The following is an 18,209-nucleotide window of genomic DNA, read 5'->3' on the forward strand; positions in this document are numbered from 1 at the left end:
CTAAGAGGCTCTCATCTGACTTTTCAGAACTTCTCTCACAAAAGTTTTGGGTCACTTTTTATCAATGCTTTTTTTTTTGTTAGCTGTGACTTCCTCCCCCTCTTTGTTCTCAAAACTTTTTAGAAAAACTCTTCAACATAAAAAGACGATGACGCGCAAAAGTTCCTCTTTTCTCAAAAGAATGCTGTCCGGGTGGTTTTGTCGCCACTTAAGCATTCAGGAAGAGAAAGAATTCACAATGCTAGCCTTTCAGGGTTGAGAGAGAGCAAGACGAGGGGGGGGGGGGGGGGGAGGTCACACAAACCAAAATATGGCTGGGGGGCTTCAACTCTACTGAGCATGTGCCATGGCAAAGTTGTTACTAGAATAAACTAGATATCTTAAATAAAATATAATAAAATATATAGAAAATATAATAAAGAAAATATAGAAAATAAATAAATAGTCATGTTGCTCTCTGACTGGTGGGCTGAAAGTACAAAGCGACTGTAGAATGTCGCCTGACAAACGGTTGTGCCCCGGGCAAGACCAGCACACACACAGCTTCTTATTGTCCCATCTTGTGACTGTATCTCCGGTGTGAGTGTATCTCCTCTCCGCCAGCGTAGTTCACACTCCTGTGTTCTCTAACAAGTTGACCATATCAAGATGAATGGAGCAGAGAAGAAGTCACAAGACCCACTTCGGGGGAAGGGCTCGAATAAGCTTGAGAGAGTTTCCAAAACTTTTTTTTTTTTTTACCTCAGCTGTCATATAATAATCACAGAAAATGTGATTCTGAGTGGAAAGTATTCATCATAACTATACAAAATCAATTTGTCACAAACTGAAAAATACTACAGATTAGAAGAAAGAGACTGTAGGTCTAAAGGGGAAAGTGAGAGTGGAATTTAAAAAGTCTCACCTGGGTTTTGTCAGTTGCCGTTTGTGGAGCGCTGGGAGAGTTAAAGACAGGTGGGGAGTTGCAGTGATTTCCCTAAACAAACAGACACACAGGAGAGCACCTGCGATTCAAATAGAGACTGACATGTAAAACGAAACTAACTCATACCTCCAAACGCTCAATTTGCCTATGTTTGAATATGAAAAAAGTTGAGTAGGTGCTCTTTGAAAGTCATTGGGGGCCTTGAATCAGTTGGTGAATAACATAAAGTACATTTCACAAATAGCAATTAAAGCAATTTAGTTCATATGACTCGCCCCTCTGGTTAATTCCCTTGACTATTTATAGACTACTATAATTTAACAACGAATGGTAGCATGGCATCTATGCTGTCAGCTCTCTGCTGTTGACATGTAATGAGCGCCACAAATATAGGCTACAACTCACTTTTTCCAAACATTTACAGTAAACACACGGTCGTTCAACTGGTTTCATTTTGACTGTCTCTCTCTTCCACTAGTGTGCAGTCAGCAGAAAATGGCTGCCCTCATGTGGACAGAGGCGCTACGTGCAGGCTATTATTAATCAGCCTCAAATCAGGAGCTTTTATTGAGCAATGACAAATTAGATATTTTGATTTTTCTGATAGCCTGGCAAACAGCTGTAAATAATGTTTGTAGAGCTAATTGCAGATGACACTTGAACACGAGGCAATTCTTTATTGTAGGCTACTAGCTTACTATTTCCGACTGCTTAAAACTAATTAGCGGAGGTGCATCTTTGTCAAATCGCGAATCGATAACAAAATAGGCGATATTACCTGAGAAGAAGCACGTGCTTTGTTCAGTTGGTGACATAATGTAGTAGTAGCCTTAACAAACGTCCCCTATCAATCATCATTACAAAGTTTGCAGTCACCCCCACATGTCTTCTTATGTGTGAGTGTTGTGGATCATTGAGCATCCCTGCTGTCATTCTACGGGCGTCTCCTATTGGTCAGTGTCTCTTGCACCTGTTAGACCCGCCCAGCCAATCGTACGCCACAGTCGGTGCATTCCAAGATGGCGACCTCCAGCGCTCCGTCTCACACATCATCGTAATAGAAACCAAAATAACACCGTCAACCCCAGGGCGGTGGTGTAGACTAACAGGAGGACACCGAAGCAGAGGCAACGGATCCCCCGGGCTGCCTGCATTGTCGCCGGTGAGACGCGGAAAGGGGTTTCCCGGATGGTTCGCTCCGGCGAGAGTCCGCCCCCGGTGTCGGTCTGACGGGGATTTGATCCGAGCATGGCCACCGACAACAGGATCAATTTTTGGAGGAGAAACGCAAAGGTTCCCGGAAGGTGGGTTTCACGACTCTCTTAGCCTCACTACAAAGAAGTATACTAGTCCTGTAATACATTTAGAAGCAGACTATAGCCTAAATATCAAGTCACAAAGTCCCTACAGGAATATTCGGCTATGTAAATATGCTCATAAACATAGACACACTGCAAGTTCATATGGGGTTAATATAGGATTAGGAATAATATAGTGTTACAAGTAGAAGTAAAAACACCACCACATAAAACATGAGCTCGCAGATTCGTTAGGTTCCCACGCTAATGAAAACCGGTAAGGTTACTAACGTTATAAACTGACATTATACAAGTGAAGTCACATTCGAATATTCTAGCCTAGCGCTATTCATTTGAGTTGAGCGTGTCGTAATTGTGTCTGTTCACCCTTTTGAACTTCAGGTTCGCCTGGGTCTGGTTTTTATGGTTTCACTGCTGCTTGTCTTTCATGCTAGCAGCACCCATGCCAAGACTGAGACGGGCACCTCCGTCTACCCCCTCTCTCTGCAGGCTGTTAAGAGCTCCAAAGTGGAGGTGTCAGCTGTCAGAGAGAGTCCGGGGCATCGTCTCCCATATGCTTCCTCTGTCTTCAGAGGGCTGACACAATGTTTCTGTTGAGAGAGAGAGAGACATTCGCAACATGGTTGGAGTTGACAGGGGGGGTGATGACAGTCTCGTAATGAAGGTCACGACTTGTGCAATCTTATCTCAGATACAACAAGACAGAAGTGGGGCTTTTATTTTGTAGTAATTGAGTGGGTTTCTCATGATGAGTCATTAAATGAAACACATCCTCTGTTCATAGCAGTTTTATTACAGTTATCTCATTCCTTTCAAGCTAATCGACTGTGACGACTCACAAGTCGAACTAGTCGATCAGGCTGTAGTTTCTTTCGACTGAACAGAGACACTTTATTGTCACACATACTCGGCTTATTACAACGCGATGAGTCGTTAAATGAAACACATCCTCTGTTCATAGCAGTTTTATTACAGTTATCTAACTCCTTTCAAGCTAACCGACTGTGACGACCCACAAGAACTAGTCGATCAGGCTGTAGTTTCTTTTGACGTAACAGAGACACTTTATTGTCACACATACTCGGCTTATTACGATGTTACAGATCGTCTTTTGTGTGTGGGAAGGGCAAAAATAGTATTATGTTACGCGAGTGGGAGGGAGCATGTGTGTTGTGGACTGTTACGTCATAGGTCACGGCCCACTAGCCTAGTCTAGTCTCAGCCTGTAGGGTTTGCTCAATAGGCATAACTGTCACGGTTGGTATTATTATTAATGAGTCATAAGGGGCACTTGAGTGCCTGCAGCTGTTCCCATATCATCCCGTGTTTTATTCTCCTTATCTTTGCACCCATGTGATGCTAGTAGCCTTATATGGGCAGTGTGGCTAAAGCAGAGCTGATAACAGAAAACCTCTCTGTGTGTGTGTGTGTTTACATGGGCCAATACAAACACATGGCAAAGCGGGTGGGGGAGTGGAGACAGAGAGGGGCGGCCACTCTGTTTGGGGTAATCTCAGAAGAGAGGATCTCTAAGGAGAGGGTGTTGTCCCTCGTCGTCACACACAACTGATCTCTCTCAAAACTGTGCTGGGGTGGGAGGAAGGCTGGTGGAAACACAAACATATGTTTGAACAGGGAAGCAAGCAAGCAGCTAGTGAGACCAACTGCCTGTCCTTGAGCTGCAGCAGCCTGCTCCTGATAAAACAAGACTGCGAGGCGGGTAAACAAAGGAGTCAGATAATGAACAGACCCGGTTCTGAGCCGCCGGGCTTCACTGTCAGTTTGTTCATGCAAATGAGCTGAATTAGTTTGACATCTTTCAGCCTCGGGCCCATTCAAGAGGCAGCTAGGCCCACAGTACGACAGAATCCACCATCGAGAGAGATATATCTGTCGCTCTCTGTGCTATTCACACCAAAGATACTCAGTGTTATAAAGAAGGACGTGATAAGTCTTAATTAGTTACTAATGACTAGAAAATCGCCTCGTTTTCCATTTTCCAATCTATAGAGTACGTATCAACGAAAGCACAAACCCTGGAGTCCATGTGGTCTTCAATGAACCTTTCCCTAAAGCCTCCGTCCTTCCAGTGACACATTTTAGATTTTAATTTGATAAAGAAATGATTGGTTTACAAGAAAGAGTGTAATAATAATAACCCATTCCTGCCCATTGAAACAGGTGCATTATGTGGATTTACGCCTCGAGTTCGTGTTGCCCGTTTCTCTGAGGTGCACAGAAGTGTCAATGGGTCAACCAGGTGACTGGAGGAGGAGACCAGTGCAGTGCCCATATGACAGGCATGTCCGCAAAGTCCGGCCCGGGGGCCAATTGTGGCCCGCGGACAGATTTTAAGTGGCCCTCGGCTTGTCTCTCAAAATATACTATATGTGGCCCTCCACACAGTAATTGGTTAATCAAGCAAGTTCAATTTGCTTTTTTTTTTCATTCACCTAACGATGACAGCACTATCACACAGTTTGTAGACAAGCACCAAGTAGGAACAACACAGGCAGAACTAATGTTTTCAGATGCTAAACAAGATCCTTAGATTACTATTTTATGTAAGGATGCACCGATCCACATTTTTTCACTTCCGATCCGAGTACGATACCTGAATTTGGATGCCGATACCGATATTATACCGACACCGATATTTTTCTTGACAGTATAGGCAAAGATTTGGCCAATTACATTTTTTTTTAATATACCTTGCAAAAAGCAGACAACATTGAGAAAATATACAAGGCAAAGGAAGGATACTATTATAGATGGGCAAATTACGGCCAGCGCTATGCGGCCTGCGCTGGAATTGCAAAAAGTAAATAAATCCCGATCCGATTCGTGAATTAGTGCCAATATCGGCGCCCGATACCGATATTGGATCGGATCGGGTCCCATCCCTAATTGTATGTGATTTTTTTATTTTATTTTTATAACCCATATGATGCGAGAAGCAGCTGGCCCCCCGGCATTTTCACATTATCTAATCTGGCCCCCATTCAAAACAAGTTTGGACACCCCTGCCTTACGAGGTCACTGGGGGGAGGCCAGTGCAGTGCCCTTACGAGGTCACTAGGGGGAGGCCAGTGCAGTGCCCTTACGAGGTCACTGGGGGGAGGCCAGTGCAGTGCCCTTATGAGGTCACTGGGGGGAGGCCAGTGCAGTGCCCTTGGCTTTCTATGAAGGAAAAGTGATGAGGGAAGGAGCCATTGTTGACGATGCCAATGCTGCATGTGTTCTGGCCCAGGTCCCAAACCTCCGCCTCTCCCTGAGTCTGCTGTGGCTCACCAGAGCATAGGAGGGAGGGAGGCCGAGTGAGCAGTAAGGTGCTTGCATCCGCTGAACAGGATACTCTCCACAGGGTGGCGCCGGACGAGGCTGCAGCCGTGCAAGCTGTTCAGCGACTCTCTTCAAAGACACACCGATCGCAACAACGCAATCTACGTATTTAAGACAAGGGAGGAACTGAGCTAATAAATGAAGTTGTCTTACCAATGGGAGGCTAGCCTAATTTGCAGGCTGTGTTCGTCCGTATGGTGCAGTCTGTGTGCTACAGCCAGATCTCCAGCCCGCACGGGCCAAAGTTTGATTTCCAGCCATGGTGATTTCTGTGCTGTGATCCTCGCCTGCTATCTTCAGGGGAGTCATGACCAGGTTGCATCCTCACCATCCTTTTAATCACAGGTTTTAGCGAGAATATGAGGGAAAAAGTGCAACGTACCCCCTCCCCCGCATCCCTGGTGCAGTCAAATAGCCGCTTCCCTCTGCTTTACATCTATTCAAAAGCAGTTAAATTATAGAGAGACAAAGTGACCGCCTACTTCCTGCTTCAGCACTGTACCAGAGATTTTCATCCGCCATTTATTTTCCCGTAGACCTTTCGTAAAATGCGTATAAAAATAGTTTCACTTGTTCAAACCAAACGGTTCAGATGTATTTAGAAACAGGAAGAGACCGCATAACATTTCACTCTCACCAAAACGTAAAAGAATTGCAGATTTAAAGAAAATATTTTTTCTATGTCGTTTTCTTTAGTTTTGGTCCGAGTGAAATGTTCTATGGTCTCTCCCGATTCTAAATATAGCTGAAGTTAAACTATTTTTATACCCATTTTATGAAATGTCTATGGGAAAATAAATGGCGGATGAAAATCTCTGGTACAGTGCTGCTGAAGCAGGAAGTAGGCGGTCACTTTGCCTTTGAATAATAATTGATGAGTGGAGTAGGTCTGCCAAAAGAAGTTGTTGAGGAGCAGCACCAGGCCCCCCGTGTGAAAGATGTGGATGCTAGCTTCTCATATCTAATCTTCTGCAGTATACAGCCCGTTTATGGAGCGCAGCATCCACCTCTCGACCCACGCTTGCGACGCACGTAAGTGCTGGACAGAACCGGTACTGCATGAGTCTCATCCACCATCCCCTTCCATTCCCATTGTCTCCTTGGTTTGGTTGTTGTTGTTGCTGCTGCTGCTTTTCTCTTTGCTTTGCGTTCTTGAACGTGCCTCAGTGATGCAGTGTTAACTATGGCATTGTTCGTTTTTTCTTTTACCCTGCAACATTTTCAGTCTGCGTTCTTGTTTCTTTTTGTATGCATAGTCTCATAAAAGTCCCTTTTATTCCGTCTTGACTGAGAACCCACCAGGCCTGCCTGCCTATTTTAATCGTTTAATCATCTCTGTACACTTTCTAAATCTTAAACTCTCCCAAGCGCTGACGCATCAATCTGTGTCTTTCCCTCCTGCTCTCTCTCTCTCTCTTTCTCACCAGGTTTCCCAAGGACACCCCGAAGCCCAAGTTCAACAACCTCCAGTCGTCTAAGAAGGCCTCTAGTTTCCACGAGTTCGCCCGCAGCACCAACGATGCGTGGGACCTCGACGACGAGGAGGACGAGGATTTCCTCGGGGGCCCCGCCCCGCCGCCATCATCACTGCCGTCAGGCCTGCACTCCTCATCCACGCATCACCACCAGGTGGCGACCAAACCCGCGTGACGCCGTTTTTAAACGTTTTTCTTGGCATTAAAGGAATAATTCACCCAAAAATGCGAATTCGGTCATCATCATCTACTCACCCTTAGGCCAGCTGAAACGCAGGTGAAGTTCGAAGAGAAAACCAGTCGGTCGCCATTGACTTCAGTTGCACTGTATGTGAAGTCAACAACGGTGACTGGTTTTGTCTCCCTGTGTGTTCTATGGACAAACTTCACCTGTGTCCGCGTCGCATGAGGGTGAGAAGATGATTATGGCGACAGAATTTTCATTTTTGGGTGAACTGTTCCTTTAAAGTTTAAAACCGTCAAGAAGGAGTCTATATCAGTGTTATGACTATCATAGTAGGTGCCTTGAACTGAAGTGGGCCAATGATGTTTTATCATTTGCATAATCAACCCATTTTACTGTTGTCAGTGACATTAGCTATAAATCTTGTGGGCATTTCTTTATGAGCTCATTTGGATGTTGAGTCACTCTGAAATGAATAGAGATACTAAACTGCTCTGTTGCCTTTTCATCGCTCCTCTGCCCGCAGTCCTCTTCGCAGCAGCAGCAGCAGCAGCAGCAGCAGCACACTGAGGATAGGGAGGCAGAGGGCCGCATGTCGGACAGACTGGCCCCTCCCAGGCCAGAAGGTCGTGACCTCCAGGAGATGCGGGAGGAGGAGACGGAGGAGGGCGAACTGGTCAACGGCAGGGTGGTCAAGTCCAGCAGTGAGGCCAGCCTCAACACATCCTCGGGTATGTGGCTGATACAGTATATGTAGAGCCCGACCAATACTGGATTTTTTTAGGCCGATGCCCATACCGATATTAGGGAGTAAAAAAAATGCAGATATCGATATATCGGCCGATATTCTTATATTATATTACACAATTTTTTGCAATGATCCCTCAAATATCAAACACTTAACAAAGATATCACTTGACATGACTTGAGATATGTTAAGTAGGCAGGATATTTTACAGCTTATCAATCAACTTTATTGTCCACAATGACATCGCTGCAATGAAACAGTCAACTTCACTGGGAATTTAATAATTATAAATAACTAGAAATACAAAAACTGAAATATAACAAATATAAAAAATAACTTGTGTTAAGAAAAAAGATCAAATATACACAACATGCTGTCTATAACTTAAAAAAAAAACCAAATAAAAAAATATCGGCAATACCGATATATCGGTTATCGGCCAATATCGGCCGATAACATCGGTGGACCGATATATCGGTCGGGCTGTAGATATATGCTACACTGCTGAAATATGCCATGACCGCTGAGCAGATTATCAGGCCATTCATAGGGGAGCTAATCTCAGACTTTGTCAAGAGGGATTAAATACTTCACACTCAAATTAGGGTTAGTGGAATAGTATCAGAGCTCCTAGCCATTAGACCCTGTACCTGACAGGACATCTCACTGTCTTGTAAATCTATCTCTAAAAGCAGTGTATAAAAGCTGTGTATTAATAATGCACTCACACTAATAACCACATGTGTTCATTGATCCAGAGGGAGGAGTCAGTGAATTCATATAAACAGGCACACATGACTACACAGATACTATCTCCTATATCCCAGGTCATTTTCTGTTTATATGCTTTTTAATTAAGGAGTGACATGTTTTCTGTTTCTTTGCATTTTAATGTCCTTATCATGAATATCTCTGTATAGCATTATTCTCAATATTACCATGGAAACAAAACATACACACACTCACAGCGCTGCTGTAATTGCTCGATCCCCCGGATAGATGAAGGTTAAAAAAGCAGGATATGACCTTATTCTAGCTCCTGGGAGCAGGATATTACATTAACATACTCCGGCTCTTTAGCAAAATGCTATAGCAGACCTTTTCCTCCTCTGAGCCGGTGTGGTGAGGCCTCAGATCTCCAGACAGACCCTCTGGCCAATCACAAGTGCAGTTGAGGAGGTCAGGCTAACGGAGGTCAGACGAACGGAATTATTCATCAATCATTATCATGTTTCAAATCACTGCCTTAAACCTATTTTCATCGACTTGCTTTTAATGTGATGTGCATTTTTTGTGTGTGCTTTTATATTGAGTTCACCCTTTATTATCCTTTTTATCTCGTGGTGCATTTTGATTTGACTTATTTTAATTGTGTCTGTTTTATAATGTGCAGTACAAATAAAGTAGATTCTTTTTTCTTATTGTTGTTGTTATTAGATATTCTCAAATGTTCGCTGTCTTGGCCTCCACAGTTCGCTCTCCGCTGCAGAAGCAGCAGTCTCTCCCGGTCCGTCCCATCATCCCGCTGGTCGCCCGCATCTCGGACCAGAACGCCTCGGGGGCGCCGCCCATGACGGTGCGAGAGAAGAGCCGACTGGACAAGTTCAAATACCTGCTGGCTAGTCCCAACACTGACCTAGGTGGGAGGAAACACAAATCACACAGCTATACTACTGTACACATGGAGTTAACGTCAGTCCCAGGTCAAGGCCAGCCAACAATCAAATAACCAATGTCTAATCAGGTTCACTTCAAGCCATGAGATCTGATATAGATCACAAATGCAGTACAGATTACTTGTGATCCATGCAGAAGTACTTCAGTTTGCTGGAGATCTCAGAATGTCATGTAGAGCGGTTAGTCCTCCTGGTATCCCCTTTCTCTGTAGTTCTCCCCCATGTGTGCTGCTGATCTCTGCTACGGTGCTGCTCTGTGTCAAATATAGTGTTGATAATTTGTGCGTCTCATATCGGGTTGTGTTTGGCTCCGCAGAGGAACTCCGGAAGCACAGCTGGTCAGGCATACCAAGAGAGGTCCGGCCAATCACGTGGAGACTCCTCTCTGTAAGTCCCATGATGACCTCAACGTTCGCACGTGCTCTGCGCTGCGTCTCGGCTGGCCGTGCGGCATATGTGTGTGTGTCGAATCCCCTTAGGTCAGAGCTTCTCAAATGTTTTTCAGCCAAGGACCCCTTACAAGATAGAAAATACTCATTCTGATTTGTGATTTTGGGCTAAGCTTTTGTTGCACAGTAACGTGCTTGACTTTTAAATTGATAGGTTTGTTAGATTAGAATGTAATCCATGAACCATTTTAGATTTGAAGCATAAAATATTTTCGTTGAACTATGAAGCTTTTGTGAAAAGTTTTATTTTTATTTTCCTGAAAACTTTTCACAGACCCCCTGGCAAAGTGCCACGGACCCCTGGGGGTCCCCCGGACCCCCGATTTGAGAACCACCGCCTTAGGTAGTCCAAATTACATTTCCTGTGTCAGTCCTCAAAAAAGCTTGCCGCTTTCATTTAGTTGCCTTCTCCAGGAAAATGCTCCTGTAATGATGAAAGCCTTACCCTTACCTTATCTTCTCTATTCTCTCTTATCTGAGCTCTGGGTGTTGTCCACGTCATCAGAGAAGGTTTCTTCTCTTCTTCATTTTCTCTTATCACTCTCTCCCCCGTCCCTGACAGGGCTACCTGCCGGCCAACATGGAGCGCAGAGAGCTGGTGCTGAAGAGGAAGAGAGACGAGTACTTTGGCTTCATCGAGCAGTATTACCACTCCAGAACAGACGAGCACTATAAAGACACATACAGACAGGTAAGACTTCAGTTCACACTGAAATAAGCCGTAAGTAACATACTTATTAAAAAAAAAAAATAGGTGTGATGTATAGTAAAAAACAATCGCAAAGTAACGCTCGAGGATTTGGGGTATTGAATGCAGGAACAACATCAAAACACAAACACAAAAGTTATTTGTTTTCGATTATTCTGAATAGCTTTTTTTTGTTTTTATTTCTCACATGTTCGAAATAGAGATTTCATTAATTAATTAATTCATTCATTCATTCATTCTTGTATCCCACCTTGTCAGATCCACATTGACATTCCAAGGACCAACCCTCTGATCCCCCTGTTCCTGCAGCCCGCAGTACAAGAGGTGAGACTGAAATGACAAACACTTCAAATATCTTAATAGTTCATCAAATGTTTATGTTTTTCTTATGTACTTGGTAAGACTGGTTCACATTTAAAGGGCAATAATACCATAGGGTCCTATGTCATTCTCTTTTTTTTTCTCTCAATATTTTATTTTCAACTTTTTTTAAACTAAACATGAACAAGAAAAATAGGCTCAGACACAAAAAAGAAAAAAAAACATACATAATATTGTCGACATTCGGTATTACGTCACGCTACCAGTCACATAATGGTGCTTATATGTTTGTAGAAGATATTATGCCCGGGATCCCATGCAAGGGGGTCCATGAGAGGTCCTACTATGTCATTCTTGACAAAGAGTACCACAGAACATTGTTTGGCACTAACCTTACGGTGCGATCACACATTTTGTTTTCTTCGGTCTCAACCCTCATAGAAAATCTTAACTTTGTTGCATTTTTGTACAGGGGCTCATTTAGGTTCACACTGCCCAATTTACAAGGAAACAAAGGTTCCATAGACTCACAAGTAGCGTGTTTATTGGCTAGGGTTTTGGCCATGTGTCATCCCACCATGTGGACGCACCCTGAGACACTTAAAGACCACATTTGATGAAGATGCCCCCGATGACTCAGCAGTCAGAATGAATGATCCTGAGTTGAGAGGTCTGTTATATTGAGTTGCGCTACCATTATTTTCCAACCGCTGAGACGGAGCCTGTTTCAAATGACACCACAATAGAGGAAGCGTAAACGGGAAGTTAACTGTTACTGATCACGGCCTCTTCCTCAAATCCTCAAAATGTGGTGATTTATGTGGCTTTTCAAAACGCCTAAGATGTGTTGCCAGATACTGTGGAAGCATGTGATGATAGGACTCAATCACTGTGCATATTGCTATATGCTAATTGTGTCAATAATGGAAACGCGTGACTGGCTATTTCTGCTGGAAACCGCCCGCGCGTCTCGCGGGTAAACATAGGCGAGACGCCGAGATGAGACGCAGCCGAGCGGCACGCTAACCTGTTGACATGGGCACAGAGATGAAAACCCAACAGGTTCCGCAGACCCACGTGCGCTGCTCACGCGGGTAGCGTGTTCTGGCCCGTAAGTTGTTAACCTAAACTTAAGGAAAGCGACCCATACAATTGCCAAAGACAGTAGTATTCTCTTTTACAATGTTTTTTTTTTTTGCCTTGTAATATACATGACCAGCCTGAACAGGCATCTTCTCATTGTCTTTCTTCAGGTGTACCATGTATCTTGATTGTTTAGACACTAGGATTTTCTTTTATTTCTGTATTTGATATGTACTGTGTGCGCTCAGGACTCTGTGCACCCAGGGACTACAGATGCAAATTAGCTTTTAGCTATTTCTGGTGCAATATATTTATTGTGTACTGTCCCTGCTCAAATAAACAATAAAGATAAAGATAAAGGTGTTTGAACAGGCATCTTTCTCATTGTCTTTCTTCAGGTGTTCGAGCGCATCCTGTTTATCTGGGCGATCCGGCACCCGGCCAGCGGGTATGTCCAGGGGATCAATGACCTGGTCACGCCCTTCTTTGTCGTCTTCCTCTCAGAGTTTGTCCGTAAGTTTACCGGCTGTAAAATGAGTGTATTCAGCGCTGCAGAAACCTGATACCCTCACACTGGAGCAAAATGACTCATCGGCCTTCTGCCTGGGTTAAACAATGATGCTCTGCTGTATGTATTATGTAAGTCTTCAACCAATCTCAATGCATGACCGCATTCAGGAAACTCGGGGGCATCTTGGGTGTACATTTGTTAGGGTTTTATTTACTTGGCACCCATTGTGGGATGTGGGACGACTGGTACAGATGTGAGGACCAAGTTGAGGTCTTGGTGAAGGGATGAAGGGGGGGGGGGGGGTGACTTGACAATCCACCGTCTCTACAACTTAAAGGAGAATTTAGTTTTTTTTTAACCTGGAGCCCTCTCCTCACATTAATTATTATCTGACGACTCACCCAGTGTTCTCCGCAGCGATTTGGAGCGTCGTAGGCGTTGTTGTGATCGAAATAGTACTCCAAGCCAGTCCTTGAATGCGCTCCATCGGGGCCACATGGCAGCGTGCTCTTCCTCCATGTAAATAGACAGTTTTCTTCCCGTGTTCTACCCATATCGTCATTATATTATCCCTAAAGAAACATCAGACTGCTAGTCACCCCCGGGCTATTTCCACTAGTCTTTACAGGGATCTCATTTCCTCATTCGGGCTGAGTTTCACCAACTCTCGTCAAGTCCCGCGAGACTTTCCTGCCGCCTGGGCTGTGTACTGACTTGACGAGAGGTTAAAAAAAACGAAATTCTCCTTTAAGGAGATTTTTGCTCTCTCCCCCCCCCCCCCCCCCCCAGCAAAACGTACATTTCAGGCAGACTAACTCTGTTCTTCTGTGTTATTTATTTGCTCTTCCAGAAGAGGATGTGGAGAACTTTGAGATGGCAGCACTGCCTCTGGACACCCAGAGGAACATCGAGGCCGACAGCTTCTGGTGTATGAGCAAGCTGCTGGATGGAATACAGGTCCGAACGCGCACGCGTGTCAAAACAAGCAGGCAGAACAGTTACTGTCAATAATGTGCAAGTGTTGATTTCCTGAATGTTCCTCTATGTTCTTTCAGGACAACTACACCTTTGCTCAGCCTGGGATCCAGAACAAAGTGAAGGCTCTGGAGGAGTTGGTCAGCAGAATAGATGGTAGGCAGCCCCCTATCAGATATCATCCGTTCGGTCACCTTCATTATGAAATACTGTATAAAGAGGCAAAGTGAACGTCACTTCCTGCTTCAGCACTGTACCAGAGATTTTCATCCGTCATTTATTTTCCCACAGACATTTCGTAAAATGGTTATAAAACTAGTTTTACTTCATCAAACCAAACGGTTCAGCTATATTTAGAATCGGGAGAGACCATAGAACATTCACTCGGACCAAAACTTTAAAAAACTACATTGAAAAAATATTTTCTTTAGATCCACAATTTTTTTACGTTTTGGTCTGAGTGAAATGTTCTACGGTCTCTCCCGATTCGAATTATTTCTGAACCGTTTGGTTTGAACCTTATGTCGATGGTTTGAACAAGTAAAACTATTTTTATAAGCATTTTACGAAATGTCTATGGGAAAATAAATGGCGGATGAAAATCTCTGGTACAGTGCTGAAGCAGGAAGTAGGCGGTCACTTTGCCTCTCTATACGTGGCGCTGTAGCATTATGTGTGTTGTGTGTCTGTCTCTCTCTCAGAGGACATCCATGGTCATTTCAAGAAGTATGAAGTTGAGTACCTGCAGTTTGCTTTCCGGTGGATGAACAATCTGCTGATGAGGGAGCTACCGCTTCGCTGCACTATCCGACTCTGGGACACCTACCAGGTAGAGAGCAGTGTTGTGACTGGGACACCTACCAGGTAGAGAGCAGTGTTGTGACTGGGACACCTACCAGGTAGAGAGCAGTGTTGTGACTGGGACACCTACCAGGTAGAGAGCAGTGTTGTGACTGCACACTTAATCAAAAGACAACTGAAATTGCAACATTGACTCCTGCAATTTATAAATCCAGAGAGACTGCTTTTTTTTTTTTTTTTTTTTTTTTAAATCAGAATGGAAGGCAGAAACGCACCTCAGCAGTTAACCCTGTAGAACCCAGACATAGTAAAACATTAAAAAAAATGTTTTTAAACCTTTCAGATGGTGTTGTAGGAGGCCTTTGGAGATGATAATGGAGTGTTTGCAAAAAAATTATGTTTTTGTAAGGTTTTATGGAAATAATAATATTAATATAATAGTTATATTATATATAATATAATATAATATAATATTTGGGGAATATATTTCACAATAACAACATATGTACATGTTCTAGTCATTTTACTGATCACAAAAAAAAAAATTAAAGGCATTTTACTTACTTAGAAATAGAATTGATAAACCCAGTCCAATGAAACAAAGGGTGGTTAATTCTCAGCCAAGTTCTGGAAGTTGTGATATATCATGACCTTGTGGGCAGTGCTTATATACAAATGTCCTATCCAATAGCATTGTTAGACTGAACAATAGGACCCAATGACTATGTTTATGAGGGGGGGAACACAAAAAACAAACATTTATACCTTTTTTAGATCAAAATAAAAATGTTGTAATTCTGCAACAGCGGGTCTTACAGGGTTAAGCATGGTGCTGTGCTGGTAGTGCAGACACGACCCTTTGGGTGGCAGCAGCTTGAAGGTTAGAGAGGGGGACTTGTCACTGGAGGCGTTGCCGGTTCACATCCCAAGCCCAGCTAGGCAGATCTGTGTAGGGGAAGTGAATAAGTTATGCCCTCCACACTCACACACTCCTGGGTGTGAGTGTGTGACCACAACCTCAGCTGGGCCATCACTGTAAATAGCGATGTTGTCTTAGTCAACTCGCCTGGTTTAATTTGGGTTGAATAGAAATACTACTATGACGACACTTTGTCTACCATCCATCCTTCAACCGCTTATCCGAAGTCGAGTCGTGGAAGTAGTAGACTACTGTACCAAGTGTATATATAATTGAGCTCAGTTAGTAAATATTATTATACATTGAAATGTATTCTCACGTTGTTGCAGATCTGGTTCATTGTATTTACTCAGTTGACTGTGACTGTGTTGGGCTAGATTTTCTTCTTCTGCTTTTTTCTTTCTTTGTTGTTTTTCTTTCTTCTGTCCGTCTGTGGTTGCCGGTTGCACCTGTGTTGTCATAGCAACAATAACAATAACAATGTTGCTCTTTTCAACAGGCCGAAGCAGAGGGCTTCTGCCAGTTCCACCTGTACGTCTGTGCTGCGTTCCTCATCGAGTGGCGCAAAGAGATCCTCTCCATGATCGACTTTCAGGTATCGACGACGCTTTAGTCCCAAAATAACACCAAAAAAATAATATAAATAACTAGGGGTGTCACGATACTCTCAGTTCACGATACGATACGATACACAATATTGGGTTCACGATAACGATATGATACGATATTTTAACAATATTTTTTTACGATCGATTTGTAAGTTGAGGGGGCATCCTCTACGCTAATTTGAGTAATTTCACCATTTTCATCCTCCGTGTCTGTAACGTCCCTCGTCTGTTCAAACAAAGCAATGAAAAGGAGAGTGAGCATGCAATCAGATGCAGATCAGTGCCACCATGTTCAGCTTCTTTTTCTCGCGATATGAGATTTCATCTCAACGATACATATTGTCACGTTTTTATATCGCGATATATCGTGGGAAGATATATTGTGACATCCCTACAAATAACACAAAATAACAAACTCTTCAACCTGCCCTCTATGAGAAAGTACCAACTGAATATTTATTTCAGTACCAATGAGTAGCAGCAATAATACTGTATAAATTCCACTACATCAGCGTCTGTGTAAAACCGAACCCACTTTGTCACAGAGCTAGATTTTACAGAATAACAGTGCATGCATATTATACAATGCATATCATTAACCTCTGTCTTCCCAGACTCCCAATTGTGTTGTTTCTCTTGCTTTCTAGGGCCTTCTCATGCTACTGCAGAACCTTCCCACAATCCACTGGGGCAACGAGGAAGTGGGTCTCCTCCTGGCCGAAGCCTACAGACTGAAATATATGTTCGCGGACGCACCCAACCACTACAAGAGATAGGCCCTGTGTGACTTCCAGCTTATGGCAAATACGTATGATGTCCCTCCCTTTAACTCAAACTGGACTGCGTTTGAATGGACATAGGCACTCCGGACAGAGCTGAACATGACCTCTGAGGTAACCTGGAACAGACTGGCATAGCTGTACAAAGATACGTAACGTAAAGTATATTATACTAAAAGGTAAATTAAATTGTCAGGTTTTCCCTCTTGAAAACGTGCTGTGTTTTGGCAGGTTCAGTTCCACGGGACGTGCGGGATTTTATTTCCGAGCTTCTGGATAACTCGACAAGTAATTAGCCTGTTAAAATGAAATCCAGTGACTGTTCACTGGATTAGGGTTTATGGTGCACCCGTAGAGCTCAGTGAATATGCAGCTATTTCTGCAGTCTCTGTACTGTACTGTATCATCAGACTGTTACAGTGTATGTGGGCCGTACATACGAGCTCTTGGTTTTACTCATATAGAGAGGCAAAGTGACCGCCTACTTCCTGCTTCAGCACTGTACCGGAGATTTTCATCCGCCGTTTATTTTCCCATAGACATTTCATAAAATGCTTATAAAAATAGTTTTACTTGTTCAAACCATCGACATAAGGTTCAAACCAAACGGTTCAGAAATAATTCGAATCGGGAGAGACCGTAAAACTACCGTATTTGTATAAGCATTTTACGAAATGTCTATGGGAAAATAAATGGTGGATGAAAATCTCTGGTACAGTGCTGAAGCAGGAAGTAGGCGGTCACTTTGCCTCTCTATTCTCTTAGGACATGCAGCATTGATTGTCTCACAAGTTAAATGTACCTTCAGAAGAACATAATCTAATCTAAATGGATGGTGAATGTTCGTGAGATCATCCTTTTAGTGAAAGCTAGTGTCCAGAGATTTATTTTATTTTGATTTTATTTTATTCTGATTTTTGTGTGTGATTGTTTTACCACACAAAAAAAGTTATTGTGTGTAGAGCAACCACTATATTTTGTCAGTTTCTCTTTTAAAACCATAGCCTGCTACTTCAGTTCAGTCTGCTACTGCTGCTCTGTTAAGAATAATACCCACTTCAGGTTTTCCCCTACTTCAGATCCAAGAGAGCTACTTTGTGAGGAGTCTTGTTTTGTGTCAGGATGACCAAATGTTCTCGAGGCAATCAGCTAATCGTGGTCCGCAGTTTGGACCACAATCAGTCTGTTTAATCACGTGTCCCAGGACTGGGCCAGAACCAAAAGGCTTCTCTTATTACGGTAGTTCTCTGGGAATCAAGAGTGGATAAGCTCCTGAACTGAAGAAGGGCTGATTTGAGGTTAAGGTAGGATTTTGGAGAAGCTGATGAGTTGATATTCGGTCAGGGTGGTTTTCATCAAATGTCCCCCTTGTTAATATGAGCCCA

General features: G+C 43.4%; 2 protein-coding genes across 2 annotated transcripts in view; one reads left to right on the forward strand and one right to left on the reverse strand.

Annotated features, from left to right (window-relative positions):
- LOC310794937 (myelin transcription factor 1-like) overlaps positions 1-2,175 on the reverse strand; it is a gene marked incomplete at both ends in the record, with an annotated part of 52,913 nt that extends 50,738 nt beyond the window's left edge. The window contains 1 exon segment of the mRNA XM_083656968.1: positions 2,033-2,175. Coding sequence (XP_083513094.1) covers positions 2,033-2,175 — 143 coding nt within the window.
- Positions 1,966-17,354, forward strand: tbc1d22b (TBC1 domain family, member 22B). Its single transcript, XM_083656971.1, has 13 exons — positions 1,966-2,229; positions 7,014-7,215; positions 7,772-7,976; positions 9,466-9,633; positions 9,986-10,056; positions 10,681-10,809; positions 11,086-11,151; positions 12,630-12,744; positions 13,593-13,699; positions 13,798-13,873; positions 14,419-14,546; positions 15,937-16,032; positions 16,693-17,354. The coding sequence occupies exons 1-13, from the start codon at positions 2,174-2,176 to the stop codon at positions 16,819-16,821; spliced, it is 1,548 nt and encodes a 515-aa protein (XP_083513097.1). The 5' UTR covers positions 1,966-2,173; the 3' UTR covers positions 16,822-17,354.
- The last annotated feature ends 855 nt before the right edge of the window (positions 17,355-18,209 follow it).

This window comes from Poromitra crassiceps, assembly GCF_964638095.1.
Source record: "Poromitra crassiceps genome assembly, chromosome: 20".
Lineage (NCBI taxonomy): Eukaryota > Metazoa > Chordata > Actinopteri > Beryciformes > Melamphaidae > Poromitra > Poromitra crassiceps.

Excerpts from the sequence above, each read along its gene's own strand:
- tbc1d22b (XM_083656971.1), top strand. The coding sequence starts at position 2,174 with ATGGCCACCGACAACAGGATCAATTTTTGGAGGAGAAACGCAAAGGTT. Across the intron at positions 10,810-11,085 it reads ATAAAGACACATACAGACAG|ATCCACATTGACATTCCAAG; the intron begins GTAAGACTTCAG and ends CCACCTTGTCAG. Across the intron at positions 13,874-14,418 it reads GTTGGTCAGCAGAATAGATG|AGGACATCCATGGTCATTTC; the intron begins GTAGGCAGCCCC and ends TCTCTCTCTCAG.